Here is a 23,367-nt window from a genome sequence, read left to right on the forward strand (position 1 = left end):
TTTTTTTAAAGATTTTATTTATTTATTTGAGACAGAGAGAATGAGAGAGACAGAGAGCACATGAGAGGGGGGAGGGTCAGAGGGAGAAGCAGACTCCCCGCCAAGCAGGGAGCCCGATGCGGGACTCGATCCCGGGACTCCAGGATCATGACCTGAGCCGAAGGCAGTCGCTTAACCAACTGAGCCACCCAGGCGCCCAGTATTTAAGATTTTATAGAGAGGGGAGGCAAAGGGCAGGTAGTGGTAAGGATATAAACTAGCTAAAAAATACATGGGAGGGATGCCTAGGTGGCTCAGTCAGTTAAGCGTCTGTCTTCGGCTCAGGTCATGATGCCAGGATTCTGGGATCGAGTCCCGCACCGGGCTCCTTGCTCAACAGGGAGCCTGTTTCTCCCTCTGCCTGCCACTCCCCCTGCTTGTGCTCGCTGGCTCTCTTGCTTGCACTCTGTCTCTGGCAAATAAATAAAATCTTAAAAAAAAATAAAACTAGAAAATAAAAAAATACATGGGAATTAGAGATAACTGTATGATTAGTGTAGATCTAGGGATATAAGGTAAAAATGAATAAATCTGTGCTGTTCAATGTCTGTTCTCATGTGGATTCAAAAAATTAAAAGCAGGAATGACCTCTGCATGGAGATGGCTAAGTTAACAAAGGAGTAAGGGAAACATTTGTAAGAGAGGAAAAGGTCAAAGTAGTGTGTCAAGGGAGCTGTGCTATGTCTGGTATTAACATTTCACTTGAGCTGCTGAAGAGGTCAGATTACATATTTGTTGCCATCAGCTAATTTAATTGAAAAGTCTAGCCAACTCCAAAGCTATAAATTCAGACAGAAAGATACCTAGCTCTGGGTTATTCTAAATTTTACTTTGATATCTGCATTTAATTACGGAATACAAAACAGAAAAGTAGAATCAAATCTTCAAGAGCCACATTCCAAACTAAAGGTTCACTTCCTAAGTCTATATACTATATTGGATGGACCATATTTGACAGCTCCTCACCGGGCCATGCAAAATTAATATGGACATTTCCTGGGCTTTTGATGTTCACTGCCATCATCTGTTTCACTGCTAAGATCAGGAAACATATGGGATGAATTGGTAAAGGATACTGAGAGTTTCTGTTGCCTTTTTTTTTAATTCATCTCTAAGGCTAATTCAGGATACCTCTCTGAACAAGACCAAGATCTAGTACAGTAGTGCTCTCTAAATCATATTCCAATTCCTAGGACTTTTTTTTTTGTTGAAGGTTTTATTTGACAGAGAGAGAGAGAGACAGCGAGAGAAGGAACACAAGCAGGGGGAGTGGGAGAGGGAGAAGCAGGCTCCTGGCAGAGCAGGGAACCCGATGTGGGGCTGGATCCCAGGACCCTGAGATCATGACCTGAGCTGAAGGCAGATGCTTAATGACTGAGCCACCCAGGCCCCCCTAGGACATTTTTTTTTTTTTTAATAAGAGATGTTACAGTAATAAAGTTCCTGAAGAAAGATGATGGGAAATCAAGTAACTTCAGGGAACACTGGGGTCCAAGGAACACAGGTCTAAAAACCTCCAGCCCAGTCAGTAAAAAGAAGAAGCCATGTGATAGTAAAAAACAGTGGGTTTTGGACTTAGGTCTCAATGGAAAATGAATGAACTCAACACCAGGACTGAACTAAGTCTGAATAGTGCATCTGCTACTGATTAACTGTGTGACCTTGGGCAATTTAAGTGCTCTGAGCCTTACCTCCTCATCAAACAGAGATACTAACTCCCTCCAAGGTTGTTCCAAGAATTACATGAGATGACATACATGAAAAACGCCCAGCAGAAAACCTAGCGAAGACCCCCTTTTTAAAGAATTCAACTGGACTTAAAATCTGATTCAATTGACACATCTGCAATGGATTCATTTCACAAGTTTAATTTATGGTACCCCAGCCCCTATAATTTCAGATAGCCTCAAGGCCTTCAAGGGGCCAGAGACAGAAACCAGAGACAAGGCAAAAAGCTACTTAACCAGCCATAATACAGCCCAGAGACAGGATCTGTCACATGTACATATACTAGCTCATATTGCACATGGGGTCAGTCAGTACAGCAAGAGTGTGGCCCCTCTTCTTGGTAATCTTACCAAAGCAGAAACAATAACCAGGAAGAGACTGTCCCTCATTAAACCTTCAAGCTTTCACAAATTTGAAGTAAATCTTTACAATTCAGTGACTGCTTTCTATAATATGAGGTTCAAAACAATACTCTAAAACTAAGGAGTGAGGATAAAACTGACAGGTGAGAAATCTTTTTGCACACCTCTTTCCTCCCAGTTTTTCCTTATCCTAGAAGAGGTATGAACTTAGTGAATTAACTCATTTTGATCCTAGTGCTGTATTCATTTATTGTACACTATCTTTTAAATGATCTTTTCTCCCTAAAAGTATTCACTAAATTCAAATAACTAATCATAAAGTCTAGATCTGCATGTTCCACAACAGGCTTAACACTCAAGAACAAGCTTAAAGTCAATTTATATATAGGAAAGCCAATGGGTTCCAAACCAGCACAAATGCATTCAACAGTCAAAGATGAAGACAAAAATCATTACAAGTATCCAAAATGTGATTCAATTTACTAAGTCCCGAGTCAATAACCCTCAAAACAACTAAAATCAAAGGATAACTTTGTTTTTTAAAGTTTTTACTCATTCATTTGACAGAGAGAGAGAGAGTGAGAGAGGAAACACAAGCAGGGGGAGTGGGAGAGGGAAAAGCAGGCTTCCCGTGGAGCAGGGAGCCCGATGCGGGGCTCGATCCCAGGACCCCGGGATCATGACCCGAGCCGAAAGCAGATGCCTAACCACTGAGCCACCCAGGTGCCCCTGTTTTGTTTTGTTTAAAGTGGGCTCCAGGGCGCCTGGGTTGCTCAGTGGTTAGGCGTCTGCTTTCAGCTCGGGTCATGATCCCGGGGTCCTGGGATCGAGCCCCGCATCGGGCTCACTGCTCGGCGGCGAGTCTGCTTCTCCCTCTCCCACTACCCCCGCTTGTGTTCCCTCTCTGACTGTCTCTCTCTCTCTGTCAAAATAAATAAAAATAAAATCTTAAAAAAAAATAAAATAAAATAAAGTGGGCTCCATGCCCAACATGGGGCTTGAATTCAGGACCCTGCGATTAAGGGTCGCACACTCTAGTGACTAAGCCAGCCAGGTGTCCAGATAACTTTGTTACTAATAGGAAAACTTATACCCAATTCTATACAAGGACTCACTGAAGTATCAACTCTAAATTAACAAGCAGATAGCAAGTGACTGAGTAGTTTTGTAGCAATATTATTACTCTCAAAGCCCTCAGCTCACTTCACACTTCTCTGCCATGGGGTAGAGGTGGGAGATGAGGTGGGGTATATACAACATGAGGCAACAAAGGTTCTGAACATCTCCCTCTAAGAGGGGAGAAACAACCAGAAAAGGTTCTGTAGTGCAGTAATATTTAGATATCTGTAAGAACTGCTTCCCTTCCCTTATAAATGCTATATTCTGAGAACTTAGATGACCTTTCAAATATAGGAACTTCATAGTATCAGAGTATAGAAATGAGGGTTTGATTTTCCCATTCATTGATGGTCAAAACATTTTTTTTTTAAGATTTTATTTATTTGTCAGAGAGAGTGAGAGAGCACAAGCAGGGGGAGCGGCAGGCAGAGGGAGAAGCAGGTTCGCTGCCCAGCAAGGAGCCCGATGCAGGACTCAATCTCAGGACCCTGGGATCATGACCTGAGCCGAAGGCAGCCGCTTAACTGACTGAGCCACCCAGGCATCCCGGTCAACACTTTTTTTTTTTAAAGGTAATCTCTATGCCCAAAGTGGAGCTCAAACTCAACACCCTGAGATCAAGTCACATGCTCTGCCAACTGAGCCAGCCAGGTGCCCCAAAGGTCAACATTTTTAAGATTTTTTTTTTTTTAAGTAATCTCTATACCCAACATGGGGCTCAAACCTACAACCCTGAGATCAAGAGTCACACGCTCCACCAACCAAGCCAGCCAGGTGCCCCAGTCAACACATTTTAAATAACAGCTACCTCAATGTTAAAGAGCTCAGGCTCTGCTGTCAGAAAGATCTAGATTTTAATCTGGGCTTCGTCATTTTTTAGTTCTATAACATCTGAGTCAATTTCATAATTTATAAAATCAGGATATATACCTACCTAAAAGACTGGAGGATTAAAAGGCAAAAGGTAAATACATGATATCTAGCCCAAAATAAACATTCACTATTAGTTATTACTAGGCAGGAATTATCCTCATTTATAGATTAAACAAACTGAGTCTCAGAAGTTGAAAAACTTCCCAGAACTGGGCCTCAAACCCAAAGTCCACCTGCAAATTCTTTTTCCATTGTGATCAACAACCTGCCTCATATGTATCTCTGCTGCCTTTTTAAATAGGCTATTAACTGCAATTTAACTGGTCTTGAATGTGTGGTCACAGATTATGGTGCTTCTCGGGGTTTTTTTTCTTATCCAATAGTTTGGGGGGAAATGACTAAATGCATCAGTATGGCACAGTAAGTAAGGACCAAAGAAAGGATGACACCCTGTCTCTCATTGTCAGTATGCTTACCTAGGGTAGCCTTCCTCCTCTCCATCTGATTTGCTTTTAAAATCTGCTTATAAGGGAGTGCCCGGCTGCCTCAGTCAGAAGTCATGAGTCTGAGACCCATGATGGATGTAGAGATTAAATAAATAAATAAACTTTAAAATCTGCTTATAAGCTGGGCTCAGACATGTATCTTTGAAGGATATACAGAACATGAGTGAGCTCTCAGGGAAAGTTTGAGGTGTTACCCTTAACAGGGTATACAAGCTTCAATCATAGTCATGATCCTAGCAGGAAAGATAGCATACTCCAGAGTAAGGATAATTCAAGGAGGGTTTAATAATAAGACTATAAAGGTGATCATCACAAGGGAGAGTAGTATCCTGGGATTAGAGAGAACACTTCTAAGCTGGAGGAACAAAGGAAATAAAAACTTTCCAAATCCAGGAGTGACTTGTACAGAGAACCTCCTTTAGAGGAATAGCAATCTTCAATCAAGGGAGACAACCAGCCTGAGGCAATACCCACAAGAAGGGAGCAGGGAAATTAAAATTCCCTAATCTTAGATGGGAAGGAAGCTCTTGATGTAGTTCACATAGGTAAGTCAGCCTCCCAGGGCAGAGAACAGGCAATAGATGGAGTAGACCTAGAGGAGCAAATGGAAGGTACCTAATTCAACCTCCAGGAAGTCTCTCTGGTACACATTCACATCTCTTCTTTCATGCTAATGGGCAAATGCCAGATAAGGAAAGAATTCCTGAACATGACAATCCTCACCCCAGATTATATTTATTTGAGAGAAAGAGAGTGAAAAACAGCATGAGAGGGGAGAGGGTCAGAGGGAGAAGCAGGCTCCCCGCTGAGCCAGGAGCCCCATGTGGGACTCCATGTGGGACTCGATCCCAGGACTCTGGGATCATGACCCGAGCCAAAGGCAGTCGCTTAACCAGCTGAGCCACCCAGGCACCCCAATCCTCACCCGTTTTGAATAGTAGTGCACAGGGCCTATCTACCATATCTGTAATCAAGCTATTCACTAGTAAGTATGGTCATTTACCATTTTACTTGTAACTGTTCAGAATTCTTTGAAGGGCCACTGGCATATACATTTCTCCATGTTTAAGGACTTCTCACTTACCTTGTTAGGCAAAGTAAGATCAAAACATGCAGATACTATAACTCTTAAAGAGCTTACATTTAGGAGTTTTATATTCCTAGATAACTAAGAAGGCAGAATGAGGTAAGTGTCATCAAAGACAAAAGAGCTGCAGTGCTGTGAAACGTTCTGGAATAGGCTTCCTTGCCATCTGGCCCCTGCCAGGAACAACTCCAGCCAGAACTCACTAACAAGGTATACAAGCTTTAATCAGGTTCCCTGCAGGTCCAGATCTGGAGAACTACACACTAAGCCCTCAAGAGAATCCAAGTATGTATCTGCTCGGTACCTAAAGAGGTCCACCATTCCTCCTCCTGGAAAAAGCCCCTCTCCCTCTTAGGTCTGGTTCAAATGTCACCTCCTTTCCTAAACCTTACTTGGACCTTCAAAGAACAATTAGTTATTCTTACCCTGTATTCCCAAAAGACTTTGCTTCCAGCACTTAAAGCACTTTATTATTATCTATGCAAGGGAGCAGGGCCCCTACTACACTGTGAGATCCTAGTCTTCCTTGTATCCTCCGGCACAAAATAGGGGGTCAAGCACAGTATAAGTACTCTACATATATTATCATATACATTACCATATACATATTATCAATCATCACAAAACTGTAAATGGGGCAGGAACTCTCATCAACTCAATTTTAACAGATGAGGAAAATAAAGTGCACAGAAAGGTTAAATAATGTGCCCAAAGTCTCAAAGTTAATAGGACTGGACCCCAAGATTTCAACCTAGGCACAACTCCAGAAGTGAATCTCAATAGACCTCGTGGGTTGAAAAGGTCCCACTAAAAGTAAATGGTCCTCACCCCCATGATGCAGTTATTATTCACACCAGGGTATGAAAAGACAATATTGGAACTTCTACTTATATTTGTTTTAGTTCATCCTTTGCAAAATGTCCATTTTTGCATGTGTTATAAAATGTACATAACATACTACAGTTATCATTGTAATGGTAACTTAAAACATTCACATGTGTGCACACTCAACCCTATCTACTGTTCTTTCTAAAACACTAAAAACATTTGAAGCCAATGCTCTAGATGACTTCCCCCAAGGACTCTGAGCTCCTCCATTCTCTGCCCAGCACTTCAGTTAAACACATTAACCAATCAAGACTATAGGTAAGCTCCAAGAGGCAAGAATCTGCTTTATTCATCATTGTAAGCCCTACAAAAGCACAGGGCCTGGTGCTTAGCAGATGGTCAATGCTGAATCTAACTGTATCGTGGAAACGTCACTGAAAAAATCCTCTCAATATTTTAATGCAACTTACTACATATGCCTCCAGATTAAAAGAAAAAGTGTACTGAGCATGCTAAAAATGTAATATAGAATTCTATTAGGAACACTAAAATAAATAAATAAATAAATAAATAAATAAATCTTCGTTACATAATAGAACCAAAAACTGTACTTTGGGGGTATATTTTAAACGAAAAATTGCATAAAACAGATTTGGACATAAAAAACTTGAGTTTAAAAGTCCTTTCTTGGGGTGCCTGGGTGGCTCAGTCATTAAGCGTCTGCCTTTGGCTCAGGTCATGATCCCAGGGTCCTGGGATCGAGCCCTACATCGGGCTCCTTGCTCAGCGGGAAGCCTGCTTCTCCCTCTCCCACTCCCCCTGCTGTGTTCCCTCTCTTGCTGTGTCTGTCAAATAAATAAATAAAATCTTTAAAAAATAAAAAATAAATAAAAGTCCTTTCTTTTGGGGCGCCTGGGTGGCTCAGTTGTTTAGCGTCTGCCTTCTGCCCAGGTCATGATCCCAGGGTCCTAGGATCGAGCCCCGCATCGGGCTCCCCGCTCTGCGGGACGCCTGCTTCTCCCTCTCCCACTCCCCCTGCCTGTGTTCCCTCTCTCACTGTGTCTCTGTCAAATAAATAAGATCTTTAAAAAAAAAAAAAAAGTCCTTTCTTTTACAGAGATGGTGCATCGTAGACCTAAAGGGTTACCCCTGCCTCTCTTTTGTTATAAGCTCCAAGAGGAAATGCTCAAACTATCAAAAGCAGCAACTGCAGGCTTGATATGAAGAGGCATTGCTGGATGCACCTACTTTGCATTTCTTCAATCCAACTTTTAATGAGTGTCAAAGAAGAGAGGCCATGTAAAGCCTCCCTTTTATATGAAGGACTGAGGGCTCTGAGGCTAGATCACACTGTTCCTCAGTTTCATCTACTGCAAAATGGGCATATTCAAATACTTAACTCTTATTTACATATCACCAGGATTAAATGAAGAGAAAACAAGCAAAATGGTCTTATGTTTCCTCATTTACCTTGTCTTACCCCCCTCCCCAAACCAAACTCAAAAACTGAGTTTGGTCTATCCATTTTTTTGGCTATATCTCTAGGGCTGAGAATGGTACCTTTTACTTAATAAATGATTTAATAAATATTGAATGAATAGAATGCAAAATGCCTGCTGCTCAAAAAATGTTGACTATGACTGCTATTGTAACAAGAAACAATTAAAATTTTATTGTTGTTATTAAGAGATACCACCCCTCCCCAAAGGATCTCAAAATTCTAGGAGGAACACTAGACAAATGCGGGAATAGAAAAATGGAGGTAAGAAAAACAACTGGATCATAAAGCAGGGCTAACCAAAGACAACATCTTAAATACACAACCAGGGCCCAATTTCGGGCTTTTCCGAGGGAGGTTCACCCTGGATGAGGTTTATCAGCGATTCCAGTAATAACAGTTTTAACGCTTGTGTAGGTCCCAGGCTGTGCCAAGCATTCTACTGGCCCCACAAAACCCAAAAACCCTGGCCGGGGGTATGGGGGTGGAAATGCTCTTCACACCCCCATTTTACAGAAGGAGGAACTGAGGCTCGGAAAGACCCAAGGTCACATCCCCTAAGCGGGGGAGCCAGAATATGAACCCAGGCAGTCTGACCCCTAAGCCTGCACTCAACAGCCCCCTCAAAGAGGCCAACCTCGCCTCCTACACCATCCACTACACACCCCTTGAAATTGGGCGTGTGTAATACTTCCCCAGGAGCCGGTAATTAGTGACCCCAGCGCCGGGAGAACAAAACAATCCTTGTCCGCCGGTAAGTCGGATGGACGCCGGCCGGGCCTGGGCTCCCAGGCCGCGGTCCCCACAGCTTCGCTCACATCGCTAGCCCCGAGCCTTCCGGGGGGCGCAGAAAGCGCCCGGACGGTCTCGAGAACCCGGGAAGGCCCGGCCCGCCGCGTGACCTTGGATCCACCGCCCTGCTTCAGGCCTCAGTTTCCCCAACCCCGCCTCGCGCCGGGGGCCTCTCGGGAGCTTGCGCCTGTGGAGCAGAAGGCCCCTCACACGCCCCCCTCAGCCTCCCGCCTTCCCGCCCTGCTTACGCTGGAAGGCGGCCGCTCCAGGGACGCCCACCATCGCCAAGCGCCTCCACCGTGCGCCTCCCGCTTCCACCCGCGTCCCCGGTCGCTCGCAGGCGCCGCCGCGGGACTTGAAGCCGCGACGCTCGACAGCCCCAATACCGCCGCTGCAGCCGCCGCCAACGCCGCCGTTAGGCCGCGCGCCGCCCCGCCCCCCGGTTGGCTCCGCCCCGCCCGCCGGGCACGCCCCCGCCGCGCGCCCTAGCCCGCCGGACAAACGCACGCGGAAGCCCGGCCCCAAGGCCAGCTCCAGCTAAGCTCCGCCCCCTGACCTGCCCCGCCCCTTCCGCGCGAACCTGACGCCCTATCCCGGCGCATCCAGCTTCTCAGACCCGCCCCTCCTGTGTCACGCGCGCCCATCACGCGCCAGGCCCACGCGTCTGGCACTGGGCTTCCGGCTGTGGCCAGGGCAGGGACCCAGGCCTGGAGGAGGAGGTGAGGCCCTAGGGGGTGGAGCTTAGGAGGGGAAGGGACAGCGCCGCACCTGAGTTCTCCAGGTTAAGGCCTGGTCGCCCAAACCATGTCGTTGGGTAAGTCACTTCCCTCTTTTAGCCTACCCTGTGCCAAATGTCTAAAATGTCGTCATCATGGTATTAATAACAGTTATCATTTCTATTACTGAGCTCTTTATCATCTTCAGGTGTTTCCATACACTCATCCATTTAATCCTCACAATGAGGGTGAGAGGTATTATGTTCCCTTTTTTACATGCAGTTTTCCCACCAACCAACTTGCCCACTGCTTAATATTAGCATGAAGCAGAAATGGGATTGGAACCTAGAAACTTCAGACTTCAGACCCAGTACTTTGAGCTACTCTGAACTATTCTGTCACCCAAAGACTCAAAAACAAGAATTAAAATTAAAACGAGATTAAAGGGGCGCCTGGGTGGCTCAGTTGGTTAAGCGACTGCCTTCGGCTCAGGTCATGATCCTGGAGTCCCTGGATGAGTCCAGCATCGGGCTCCCTGCTCAGCGGGGAGTCTGCTTCTCCCTCTGACTCTCCCCCCTCACATGTGCTCTCTCTCTCTCAGTCTCTCTCTCTCAAATAAATAAATAAAATCTTTAAAAAATAAAAAAATAAAAAATAAATAAAACGAGATCAAAAATTATAAACTTCAGGGCATTTGGCTGGCTCAGTTGGTAGAGCATGCACTCTTGATCTCAGGGTCCTGAGTCCAAGCGCCATATTGGGCATGGAGCCTATTTTAAAAATAAATACATAAATAAAAATAAATTTTAAAAAAATTCCAAGCTCCGCTATATACAAAAACACAATAAACAAAGTTCTTTTAGCTTTGCTTTCTTTTATAAGCAGAAGACAGGGATAAAATATCTGCAACATATTCAACAAAGGATCAATATTCACAATAAATGGGGCACCTGGGTGGCTCAGTGGGTTGGGCGTCTGCCTTCGGCTGGGGTCATGATCCCAGGGTCCTGGGATGGAGCCCTACATTGGGCTCCCTGCTCCAACGGGGAGCCTGCTTCTCCCTCTCCCTCTGTTACTCCTCCTGCTTGTTCTCTCTCTCTCTCTCTCTAATAAATAAATAAAAATCTAAAAATATATATATACAAAATAAATAGAGAACGCCTATAAACGAGTAAGAAAAAATAATTTAATGGAAAATGAAGGGAGGGGGCACCTGGGTGGCTCAGATGGTTGAGCAACTGCCTTCGGCTCAGATCATGATCCCGGTTCCGGGATTGAGTCTGGCATCAGCTCTCTGCTCAGCGGGGAGTCTGCTTCTCCCTCTGACCTTCCCCCTTCTCATGCTCTCTTTCTCTCTGTCTCTCACTCTCTCTCAAATAAATAAAATCTTAAAAAAAAAGAAAGAAAATGAATGGGGGCACCTGGCTGGCTCAGTCAATACAGCATACAACTCTTGATCTCAGGATCGTGAGTTTGAACCCCACGATGGGGATAGAGATTACTTAAAAATAAAATTAAAAAGAAAAATGGACAGGGGCCCCTGGGTGGCTCAGTTGGTTAGGTGTCTGCTTTTGACTCAGGTCATGATCTGAGGGTTCTGGGATGGAGCCCCGTATCGGGCTCCCTGCTCAATGCAGAGCCTGCTTCTCCCTCTCCCTCTGCCTGCCACCCCCCTGCTGTGCTCTCTCTCTCCCTAATAAAAAAATAAAAATCTTAAAAAAAAATGGACAAAGAGGATGAATAGACAATATACAGAAAAGAAAATCTGTATGGCTAATAAACATTAAAAATAGATGCTCAACCTGTCTCATAATCAAGAAAACAAGCAATGAGTTGCCATATTTCATGCATTCGATTGGAAATTCCACTTGTGGGTCTCCATCCCAAAGAAATACGTGCTCATGTGTACAAAAAGTTGCATTGGAAGGAAGATTACATAAGAATCATAAAAGAACAAAAATCAAAATTGGCTTAAATGCCCTACATGGAGAACTAGTGAAATAAACTGTAGAAAATAATATACAATTTTTGAAAAGTAGGTAGATCTACTTGTGTTAATAAGAAAAGGTTGCCAGGGGCGCCTGGGTGGCTCAGTTGGTTAAGCGACTGCCTTCTGCTCAGGTCGTGATCCCAGGGTCCTGGGATTGAGCCCTGCATCGGGCTCTCTGCTTCTACCTCTCCCACTCCCCCTGCCTGTGTTCCCTCTCTCGTTGTCTCTCCCTCTGTCAAATAAATAAATAAAATCTTAAAAAAAAAAAAAAAGGGCACCTGGGTGGCTTAGTTGGTTAAGCAACTGCCTTCCGCTCAGGTCATGATCCTAGAGTCCTAGGATTGAGTCCCGCATCGGACTCCCTGCTCGGCGGGGAGTCCGCTTCTCCCTCTGACCATCCCCCTCTCATGCTCTCTCTGTCTCATTCTTCTCTCTCAAATAAATAAAATCTTTAAAAAAAAAAAAGAAAATGAAAATGTTGCCAACACATATTGTGAACTGGAAAAGCAAATTGGAGTTCCATGGAGCTATTCTTTTGCTTTACTTCCAAGTTTTGGATAATTGGATATTTTTCAACACCTACATAATATGTACACTCTAAAATGGTGTTAAATCCAAGAGCCCACGCACCAGACCTAGACAGGCTGGATATAAATCATGGCTTCACATTTACCAGCTATATAGTCTCAGACAAGTCATTTCATCTTTCTGAGGCTCAGGAAATGGCTCATGATAGGACCTAGCACACAAGATTGTTGCATGAAAAACACAGTACTGCTACATTTTTTTAAAGGCTTATTTACTGGGGCGCATGGGTGGCTCAGTTGTTAAGCGTCTGCCTTCGGCTCAGGTCATGATCCAGGGTCCTGGGATCGAGCCCCACATCGGGCTCCCTGCTCCGCGGGAAGCCTGCTTCTCCCTCTCCCACTCCCCCTGCTTGTGTTCCTTCTCTTGCTTTGTCTCTCTCTGTCAAATAAATAAATAAATTCTTTAAAAAAAAATAATAAAGGCTTATTTATTTATTTGAGAGAGAGCATGGGGTAGAGGGTGGGGGGGAAATCTCAAGCAGACTCCCTGCTAAATGTGAGTGGGAGCCCAATATGTGGCTTCATCTCAAGACCCTGAGATCATGGCCTGAGCCAAAACCAAGAGTCAGATGCTCAACCGACTCAGCCACCCAGGCGCCCCCCTGCTATGTTTTATAAATGTTGCAATTATTATTATATGCACTTCCTTTTTTTTTTCTAATTTCTATTCCTACTCACTATCCCCCCAGCCTCTACCCTTCCTGCCTAGAAGTTGCTAGTACATAGTAGGCGCTCAAAAAAATTCCATTGTTGGGGTGCCTGACTGACTTAGTCAGTAGAGCATGTGACTCTTAATCTTAGGGTCCTGAGTTCAAGCCCCACATTGTGTGTGGAGCCTACTTAAAAAAAAAAGTTGTTTTTTTTTTCATTTATAAAATTCCATTGCATTTGAATCCTGCTCTATACTGCCTTACTACTGGGATATAATGACTGCAACATTTTATTTTTTTTAAATATTTTATTTATTTATTAGAGAGAGAGCACCTGTGAGAGAGAGCGAGAGAAGGAGCAGGGACAGAGGCAGAGGGAGAAGCCAACTCCAGGCTGAGCTGAAGATGCTTAACTGCTTAACCAACTGAGCCACCCAGGTGCCCCAACTGCAACATTTTAAATACTTTTATGATACAGACATTTAAGAAATGCTTGCTGAGGAGAACCTGGCTGGCTTAGTCAGTGGAGCACGTGACTCTTGATCTTGGGGTCATGAGTTTGAGCCCCACGTTAGACATAGAGATTACTTTAAAATAAAAAGTCTTGGGGCACCTGGGTGGCTCAGTCGTTGGGCGTCTGCCTTCGGCTCAGGTCATGATCCCAGGGTCTGGGGATCGAGCCCCGCATCGGGCTCTCTGCTCCGCGGGAAGCTTGCTTCTCCTTCTCCCACTCCCCTTGCTTGTGTTCCCTCTCTTGCTGTGTCTCTCTCTGTCAAATAAATAAATAAAATCTTTAAAAAAAAAAAAAAGTCTTAAAAAAAGCCGGGCTCAGTTGGTTAGGCATCCTAATCTTGATTTTGTCTCAGGTCCCGATCTTGGGGTTGTGAGTTTGAGTCCAGAGTCCGGCTCCACTCCCTGGAGGCTGGCTTGGGATTATCTCCCTCTTCCTCTGCCCCTCCCCCCCCAAAAAAAGTCTTGGGGCCCCTGGCTGCCTCAGTCATAGCAGCATGCAACTCTTGACGTCAGGATTGTGAGTTCAAGCCCCACCTTGAGTGTACAGATTACTTTTTAAAAAAGTAAATTTAAGGGGTGCCTGGATGGCTCAGGTGGTTAAGCATCCAATTTTTGGTTTCAGCTCAGGTCATGATCTCAGGGTCCTGGGACTGAGACCCAAGTCGGGCTCTGAGCTTGGGTGCAGAGTTGGCTTGAGACTCTCTCTCTCTCTCTCCCTCCCCTCCCCCTTCCCTCTGCCCCTCCTCCTGCTTGGGCATGGTCGCTTGCTCACTCGCTTTCTCTAAAATAAATAAATAAAATTTTGGGAATTCTGGGTGGTTCAGTTGGTTAAGCATCTGCCTTCAGCTCAGGTCATGATCCCAGGGTCCTGGGATCAAGTCCCACATGGGGCTCCTTGCTCAGCGGGAAGTCTGCTGCTCCCCCTGCTTTTGCTCTCTCTCTCTCAATCTCTAACAAATAAATAAAATCTTTAAAAACAAATAAATTTAAAAAGAATAATAATAAAAAAATTAAAAATCTAAAAAAGAGAGAGAAAGAAATGGTTGCTGATTTAAGTCTGGGAGAAAGCCAGGAAGAAGGGAAGATAACTACCTGAGATCATATACTGTAAATTGATTGCCCAGCCAAAGAGGCTGCACAAAAATGTTTTGCCACCATGTTCGGCCCAACAAGCATGAATTCATTCATCAAACATTTAGTGAGAAACTAGCCCCGAATTCAGTGGTTCTCAAAATAATCTGAAGCAAGAAACTGATTTAGAAACTCATACTTGGGCGCCTGAGTGGCTCAGTCGGTTAAGCTGTTAAGTGTCTGCCTTCGACTCAGGTCATAATCTCAGGGTCCTGGGATCAAGCCCCACATCCAGCTCTCTTCTCAGCGGGGAGCCTGCTTCTTCCTCTCCCTCTGCCTGTGCTCTGCCTGCTTGTGCACAGTCTCTCTCTCTCTCTCTCTGTCAAATGAATAAATAAAATCTTAAAAAAATATATATATATATAAACTAATACTCACAGACCCTGCTGATCAGGAACATCCCAGGCCTAGAACCACAAATGGGCTGCCCTGTGGAGGTGGAGGAAAAGAAAAATGCCTTCACTTATCCTACCTTGCCTAATCAGACCTGTCTTACTTCTGTGGCCACATCTCCCATCACCCTCCTGCTGACCAGAGAGGCCTCTTGAGTCCCAATGTATGCCAGAGCTCTGGCCTCAACTGTGGGAGCCATGTTCTTCCTTCCACACAATCACCCCCCACTTCACTCCTGTATACTCTTCAGGTATCAGCTCATCGGGTACTTCCTCAGGGAAGCCCTCTCCAACCCTCCAGACTTGTCAGAACTCCTTACATCCACTCCTATAATACCATGCACCTCTTCTTCATGGCATATAACCTATTTGTCATTTGGCATTTATTTTCCCCACTTCTGGATTACCATTCATCTTTCTCTGTAGGGCAGGAGCTCCAGAAAAGCTTTCTGGTTTTCACCATTGTATCTCTAGTGCCTGGGACAGAGTTGGTACTCCATAAACATCTGTTAAATAAGTAAGGGAAGTATTAAAGTAGAGGTAGACACAAGGGGCTATGGGAATGCAAATAACAGTCTTCATATGTATATTTTTTTAATATCTGGGGATAGTATTTAGGCATCAGTTGTTTTATTTTATTTTATTTATTTATTTGCAGAGAGAGAGCACAAGCAGGGGGAGCAGCAGAAGGAGAGGGAGAAGCAGGCTCCCTGCTGAGCAGGGAGCCTGATGCAGGGCTCAATCCCAGGACCCTGGGATCATGACCTGAGCCAAAGGCAGACGCCCAACCAACTGAGCCACCCAGGCGCCCCAAATAACAGTCTTTCTAGTCTCCCCTTTGACCCCTCCCATCACATTACCTGGGAGTTATAGAAGTATATTTAGGAAAGGAGAGAATTAATTCATTCATTGAACAAATATTTATTAAGCACCTATCTTGTGCCAACCCTTGTGCTAGGATAAAGTAGTCAGTAAGATAATGTTGCTACCCACATGTAGCTTAGTTTAAGGAAACAGACAAGTGGAAGTGTAACTTAATGTAAGAAACAGAATAAGGGAGAGAGAAATGGTTCAAGAGGTATGAGGATTATCATTTTACAGCGGTAGCCAGGAAGTCTGCTCTGAAATGATATATAAACTGAGACCATAAGGGGTGCCTGGGTGGCTCAGTCGTTAAGCGTCTGCCTTCAGCTCAGGTCATGATCCCGGAGTCCTGGGATCAAGTCCCGCATCGGGCTCCCTGTTCCGCGGGGAGTCTGCTTCTCCCTCTCCAATTCCCCCTGCTTGTGTTCCCTCTCCCGCTGTCTCTCTCTCTCTGTCAGATAAATAAATAAAATCTTTATGGGGCGCCTGGGTGGGTCAGTTGTTAAGCGTCTGCCTTCGGCTCAGGTCATGATCCCGGGATCCTGGGATCGAGCCCCGCATCGGGCTCCCTGCTCCTCAGGAAGCCTACTTCTCCCTCTCCCACTCCCCCTGCTTGTGTTCCTGCCCTTGCTATCTCTCTCTCTCTCTCTGTCAAATAAATAAATAAAATCTTTAAAATAAATAAATAAATAAATAAATAAAATCTTTAAAAAAAAAAAAAAAACTGAGACCATAGTGAAATGAGGTGTCAGACCACGGGAATATCTCAGGGGATTGTGTTCTAGGCAGGCAGAACAGCAAGTGCAAAGGCCCTGAGTAGGAAATAAACTTCCTGAACATAAGGCACAAGGCAATCAGTATGATTGGAGATTTGTGGTTAAGAGGAAGAATAGTACGAAATGAGGTCAGGAGGGAAGACAAAACCAGATATTGCGGGGCTCTGGTGCCCACTGAAAGTATGGGAGGGCGCCTGGGTGGCTCAGATGGTTAAGCGTCTGCCTTCGGCTCAGGTCATGGTCCCAGGGTCCTGGGATCGAGTCCCGCATCGGGCTCCCTGCTCCTTGGGAGCCTGCTTCTCCCTCTGCCCCTCTCTCTCTCTGTCTCATGAATAAATAAATAAAATTAAAAAAAAAAAAAAAAGTATGGGAATTTTATTGAAAACATTTTGAAAATATCCTTCTACCTACTGTGGGGAGAATAGATAATAGGGTTGGGAGGCTCAAGGTTAATATGCCCAGTTGTGGGTATCCTGGCTGGCTCAATCAGTAGAGCATACAGCTCATTATCTCGGAGTCATAAATTTGAGCCCCAAGTTGTAAATTAGAGCCCCACACTGGGTGTAGAGATTACTTTAAAAAATAAAATCTTAAAAACAAAAACACAACACTGTTCCAATCTGCAGGCAGTATAATATGGACATCGTCATCCCTGGAACCTGTGAATAGGTTACCTTACAAAGCAAAAGAGACTTCACATACATGACTGAGTTAAGGACAATGAGATGCGAAGATTATCTTGGATTACCCATGTAGGCGCAGTATAGTCAGAAGAACCTTCAAAAGAGTCAGAGAGGGGCACCTTGGGTGGCTCAGTTGGTTAGGCAACTCTTGACTTCGGCTCAGGCCGTGATCTCAGGGTCGCAAGACTGAGCAGTTTTGGCCCCACACTCAGCACAGAGTCAGCTTGTACCTCTCCCTCTACTCCTCTCCGTGCTCCTACTCTCTCTCTCTTGCTCTCTCTCAAACAAACAAATAAATATATCCTTAAAAAAACTTATGTGAGGGCGCCTGGGTGGCTCAGTTGGTTAAGCAACTGCCTTTGGCTCAGGTCATGATCCTGGAGTCCCGGGATCGAGTCCCACATCAGGCTCCCTGCTCAGCGGGGGGTCTGCTTCCCCTTCTGCCCTCTTCCCTCTCATGCTCTCTGTCTCTCATTCTCTCTCTCTTTCAAATAAATAAATAAAATCTTTAAAAAAAAAAAAAAACTTATGTGAGCCACCTGCGGGAAGCATGCTTCTCCCTCTCCCACTCCCCCTGCTTGTGTTCCCTCTCTCGCTGTCTCTCTGTCAAATAAATAAATAAAATCTTTAAAAAACAAAAAAAACAAAAACGAAAAACTTATGTGATATAGCCAAAGCAGTAGGGAAATTTATAACATTAAGTGCTTCTGTTACACAAAAGGAAAGGTTTCAAATCAATGATTTCACCTTCTGTTTTAGAAAACTAGAAAAAGGGCACCTGGTGGCTCAGTCGGTTAAGTGTCTGCCTTCAGCTGAGGTCATGATCCCAGGCTCCTGGGATTGAGTCCCGCATCCGGCTCCTTGCAGCAGGGAGCCTGCTTCTCCCTCTGCCTCTCTCTCTGTCTGTCTCTCGTGAATAAATAAATAAAATCTTAAAAAAAAAAAAAAGAAAACTAGAAAAAGAAAGCAAATGAAATCTAAGGCAAACCGCTGATAAATAATGATAGGGGCGCCTGGGCGGCTCAGTCCTTAAGTGTCTGCCTTCGGCTCAGGTCATGATCCCAGAGTCCTGGGATCTAGCCCCACATCGGGCTCCCTGCTCTGCGGTAAGCCTGCTTCTCCCTCTCCCACTCCTCCTCTGCTTGTGTTCCCTCTCTCGCTGTCTCTTTCTATGTCAAATAAATAAATAAAATCTTTAAAAAAAAAAATAAAATCTCTTGGGCGCCTGGGTGGCTCAGTTGGTTAAGCGACTGCCTTCGGCTCAGGTCATGATCCCGGAGTCCCGGGATCGAGTCCCGCATCGGGCTCCCTGCTCAGCGGGGAGCCTGCTTCTCCCTCTGACCCTCCCCCACTCATGTACTCTCTCTCTCTCTCTCTCATTCTCGCTCTCTCAAATAAATAAATAAATCTTTAAAAAAAAAAAAAATAAAATAAAATAAAATCTCTTAAAAAAATAATGATAAAAGCAGAACTCAATTGAAGTGAGAATAGAGAAATTAAATGAAACCAAAAGTTTCCAGTTTTTTTTCAAAAGTTTCTAGTTCTCTGAAAAGATTGATAAAATTGATAAACTTTTAACAAGACTAACAATAAAAAGAGAGGACACAATATATCAATATTAAGAATGAAAGAGGGAGGGATACCTGGGTGGCTCAGTCGTTAAGCGTCTGCCTTCGGCTCAGGTCGTGATCCCAGGGTCCTGGGATCGAGTCCCACATCGGGCTCCCTGCTCGGCAGGAAGCCTGCTTCTCCCTCTCCCGCTCCCCCTGCTTGTGTTCCTGCTCTTGCTATCTCTCTCTCTGTCAAATAAATAAATAAAATCTTTAAAAAAAAAAAAAAAAAAAAGAATGAAAGAGGGAGGGGCGCCTGGGTGGCTCAGTCGGTTAAGCGACTGCCTTCGGCTCAGGTCATGATCCTGGAGTCCCGGGATCGAGTCCCACATCGGGCTTCCTGCTCAGCAGGGAGTCTGCTTCTCCCTCTGACCCTCCTCCCTCTCATGCTCTATCTCATTCTCTCTGTCTCAAATAAATAAATAAAATCTTAAAAAAAAAAAAAATTAAAAAAAAAAAGAATGAAAGAGGGAGGGATACCTGGGTGGCTCAGTCTGTTAAGCTCCTGGCTCTTTTTTTTTTTTTTTAAAGATTTTACTTATTCGTTTGACAGAGAGAGAGAGCACAAGTACACAGAGTGGCGGGCAGAGGGAGAGGGAGAAGCCGGCTCTCCGCTGAGCAGGGAATGGGACTCGGGACTCGATCCCAGGACCCCAGAATCATAACCTGAGCCAAAGGCAGCCTCTTAACCGACTGAGCCACCCAGACACCCCTGGTTTCCAGCTCTTGATTTCAGCTCAGCGTCCTTAGATAGAGCCCAACGTTGGGCTCTGCACTCAGCGGAAAGTCAGCTGGAGATTCTCTCTCTCCCTCTCCCTTTCTATCCTGTCCTCACTCTCTCTCTCTCTCAAATAAATAAATAAAACTTTAAAAAAAGAATTCTTTTAGCCAAGAGAACCCCAGAGCCAAAAGGCTTCAATTGCTAATTCTACCAAATATTTAAGAAGAAATAATATCAATTTTACAGTCTCTTACAGAAAATAAAAGAGGAGCAAACATTTCCAACTCATTTTTTTTTAAAGATTTTATTTATTTTTTTGACAGAGACAGACACAGTGAGAGAGGGAACACAAGCAGGGGGAGTGGGAGAGGGAGAAGCAGGCTTTCCATTGAGCAGAGAGCCCGATGTGGGGCTTGATCCCAGGACCCTGGGATCAGGACCTGAGCCCAAGGCAGATACTTAACGACTGAGCTACCCAGGCGCCCCTTCAACTCATTTTATGGAGCCAAGATCACTTTCATTGCAACACCACACTAAGTTATTACAAGAAAAGAAGAGACCAATATGTCTGATGAAGACATACACAAGCAAAAATCTTCAACAAAATATTAACAAATTGAGGGGCATCTGGGTGGCTCAGTCGTTGGGGATCTGCCTTTGGCTCAGGTCATGATCCCGGGGTCCTGGGATCGAGCCCTGCGTCGGACTCCGTGCTCTGCAGGAAGCCTGCTTCTCCCTCTCCCACTCACCCTGCTTCTGTTCCCTCTCTTGCTGTGTTTCTCCCTCTGTCAAATAAATAAATAAAATTTTTTTTATATAAATAAAATCCTAAGGAAAAATAAAGATTCATTTATTTCTTTCAGAGGGGGAGAGAGAGAAAGAGAGAGAGAGCAGGGGGAGGGGCAGAGGAAGAGAGAATCTCAAGCGGACTCCCCACTGAGTTCGGAGCCGAACATTGGGCTCCATCTAATGACACATGAGATCATGACCTGAGTCAAAATAAAGAATCAGACACTTGGGACCCCTGGGTGGCTCAGTTGGTTAGGTGTCTGCCTTTGGCTCAGGTCATGATCCCAGAGTCCTGGGATCAAGCCCCACATTGGGCTCCCAGCTCAGCGGGAAGTCTGCCTCTTCCTCTCCATCTGCCTTCCCTCACTTCCCTGCTCATGATCTCTCTCACTAGCTCTCTCTCTCTCTCAGATAAATAAAAATCTTTTTTTTAATATTTTATTTATTTATTTGAGAGAGAGAATGAGAGAGAGAGAGCATGAGAGGGAGGAGGGTCAGAGGGAGAAGCAGACTCCCTGCTGAGCAGGGAGCCCGATGCGGGACTCGATCCCAGGACTCCAGGATCATGACCTGAGCCGAAGGCAGTCGCTTAACCAACTGAGCCACCCAGGTGCCCCGATAAATAAAAATCTTAAAGAAAGAAAGAAAAGGAAGGAAGGAAGGAAGAAAAGAAAAGAAAGAAAGACAAGGCAGGGTCCACTTGTCACCTGGACTCCCTTGGCTGTGTCCCCTCTCATTTAAAAAAAAAAAAAAGAGTGAGACACTTAACCAACTGAGCCACCCAGACACATGGGATTTTTTTTTTTTTTTAAGATTTTATTTATGGGGCACCTGGGTGGCTCAGTCGTTAAGCGTCTGCCTTCGGCTCAGGTAATGGTCCCAGGGTCCTGGGATCGAGCTGTCTCTCTGTTGCTGTCAAATAAATAAATAAAATCTTTAAAAAAAAAAATTTTATTTATTTATTTGACAGAGAGAGACATGGTGAGAGAGGGAACACAAGCAGGGGGAGTGGGAGAGGGAGAAGCAGGCTTCCCGCGGAGCAGGGAGCCTGATGCGGGGCTCTATCCCAGGACCTTGGGACCAAGACCTGAGCCAAAGGCAGACGGTTAACGACTGAGCCACCCAGGCTCCCGGTTATATGATTTTTTTTTTTTAAGATTTTTTATTTATTTATTTGTCAGAGAGAGAAAGCACAAGCAGGGAGAGTGGCAGGCAGAGGGAAAAGCAGGCTCCCTGCTGAGCAAGGAGCCTGATGTGGGACTTGATCCCAGGGCCCTGGCATCATGACCTGAGCCAAAGGCAGAGGCTTAACCAACTAAGCCACTCAGGCATCCCATGATGGTTATATGATTGTATGCATTTGTCAAAACTCAAAGAACTGGACAATTTAAAAGTTCCAAGTTATTTTATGTAAATTTTTCTAAAGCAAATTCAAAGGTGAAAAATTGAGGCGTGCTTGGCTGACTTAGTCAGTAGAGTACACAACTCTTGATCTCTGGGTCATAAGTCTGAGCCCCACATTGGGCAAAGAGTTTATTTAAAAAAAATAAATAAAATCTTTAAAAATAAATAAATAAACAAAAATTTAAAAAACAAAATTGAAAACTTGAAGTATAATGTGTATATATGGCAAGATGCACACATCTCACACATACAGTTCAAAGAATTGTTTCAGGCTTAACACCTAAAACTACCACTTACATCATTTCACCACACTAGAAGGCTCCCTGATATCCCTTTCCAGTCAATACCCTATCCAAAGGTTACCTACTACTATTCTGACTTCTATCACTATACAATTGGTTTTTGTTTAACAGCTTTATGGAGATATGACTCACATACCACACATTCGCCCATTTAAAGTGTACAATTCGGTGGTTTTTAGCATATTCACAGAGCTGTGCAACCAGCACCAGAATCTAACTTTAGAACATTTTTATCACCCCAAAAAGAACCCCCATGCTCATTGGCAGTAACTCTCCATTCTGTCCTTCCCCACCTGTTATAATTGCTTTTTAATTTTTTCTAAGCTTATTTATTTATTTATTTTTAGTAATCCATACACCCAATGAGGGGCTCAAACCCACAACCCCCAGATCAAGAGTCCTACACTCTACCTATTGAGTCAGCCAGGCGTGCGCATGCACACACACCCATGCACGCACACACACACCCCATTACTTTTTTAAAAATTTTGTTGACACAGATCTGTACCCCTGAAACAAATAATACATTATATGTTAATAAAAAAAAAAAACTTTATTGAGGGGTGCATGGCTGGCTCAGTCCATAGAGCATGTGACTCATGATCTCAGGGTCGTGAATTCCAGCCCCAGGTTGGTTGTAGAACCTACTTAAAAAAAAGAAAAAGGGGCACCTGGGTGGCTCAGTCGTTGGGCGTCTGCCTTTGGCTCAGGTCATGATCCCAGGGTCCTGGGATCGAGCCCCACGTCAGGCTCCCTGCTCAGTGGGAAGCCTGCTTCTCCCTCTCCCACTCTGCCTGCTTGTGTTCCCTCTCTCTCTGTCAAAAAATAAATAAAATCTTAGAAAAGAAAAAAGAAACTAAAAACTTTATTGAAGTGTACCATTTATGTGCAAGGAGCCACAGTGATTTAAAGGGCTCAATTTGATGAAATTTGACAGTTGTCTATACCTGTGAAATTACCAGCTCTATTAAGATAAAGAATATTTCCATCACCCCTATAAGATTTCTCATGTTCCTTTGTAATCCATCCTTCCATCCTCACCTGGACCCAGGGAACCACTGATCTACTTTCTTTCTCTCTTTTTTTTTTTTTTAGATTTTATTTGTTTATTTCAGAGAGAGCTAGAGAAAGAGCATGTGCAGGGGGAGGGGAAGAGGGAGAGAAAGAATTTCAAAAATTCTTTTTTTTTTTTTTTTAAGATTTTATTTATTCATTTGACAGACAGCGAGAGAGGGAACACAAGCAGGGGGAGTGGGAGAAGGAGAAGCAGGCTCTCCGAGGAGCAGGGAGCCCGATGCGGGGCTCGATCACAGGACCCTGGGATCATGACCTGAGCCGAAGGCAGACGCCCAACGACTGAGCCACCCAGGCGCCCCTGTTTTTTTTTTTTAAGATTTTATTTATTTA

The 23,367-nt window shown here is 44.5% G+C and overlaps 1 protein-coding gene and 1 long non-coding RNA gene across 5 annotated transcripts in view; one reads left to right on the plus strand and one right to left on the minus strand.

Annotated features, from left to right (window-relative positions):
• Positions 1-9,251, minus strand: part of CBFA2T2 (CBFA2/RUNX1 partner transcriptional co-repressor 2) — a 155,818-nt gene extending 146,567 nt beyond the window's left edge. For 3 of the 4 annotated variants that reach the window (XM_081832988.1, XM_081832987.1, XM_081832982.1), the window contains exon 1: positions 9,081-9,251. In XM_081832988.1, coding sequence (XP_081689114.1) covers positions 9,081-9,114 — 34 coding nt within the window. In that variant the 5' untranslated portion in view covers positions 9,115-9,251. The remainder of the gene's footprint in view (positions 1-9,080) is intronic. The other variant, XM_081832985.1, reaches the window with a different exon arrangement.
• Positions 9,252-9,417: 166 nt separating this feature from the next.
• The window catches only part of LOC145723812 (uncharacterized), a 27,848-nt gene continuing 13,898 nt past the window's right edge, over positions 9,418-23,367 (plus strand). Inside the window, exon 1 of the long non-coding RNA XR_014149119.1 lies at positions 9,418-9,646. This is a non-coding gene — a long non-coding RNA (uncharacterized LOC145723812). The remainder of the gene's footprint in view (positions 9,647-23,367) is intronic.

This window comes from Leptonychotes weddellii, chromosome 10 (genome assembly GCF_054177405.1).
Source record: "Leptonychotes weddellii isolate Sample4059 chromosome 10, ASM5417740v2, whole genome shotgun sequence".
Classification (NCBI taxonomy): domain Eukaryota; kingdom Metazoa; phylum Chordata; class Mammalia; order Carnivora; family Phocidae; genus Leptonychotes; species Leptonychotes weddellii.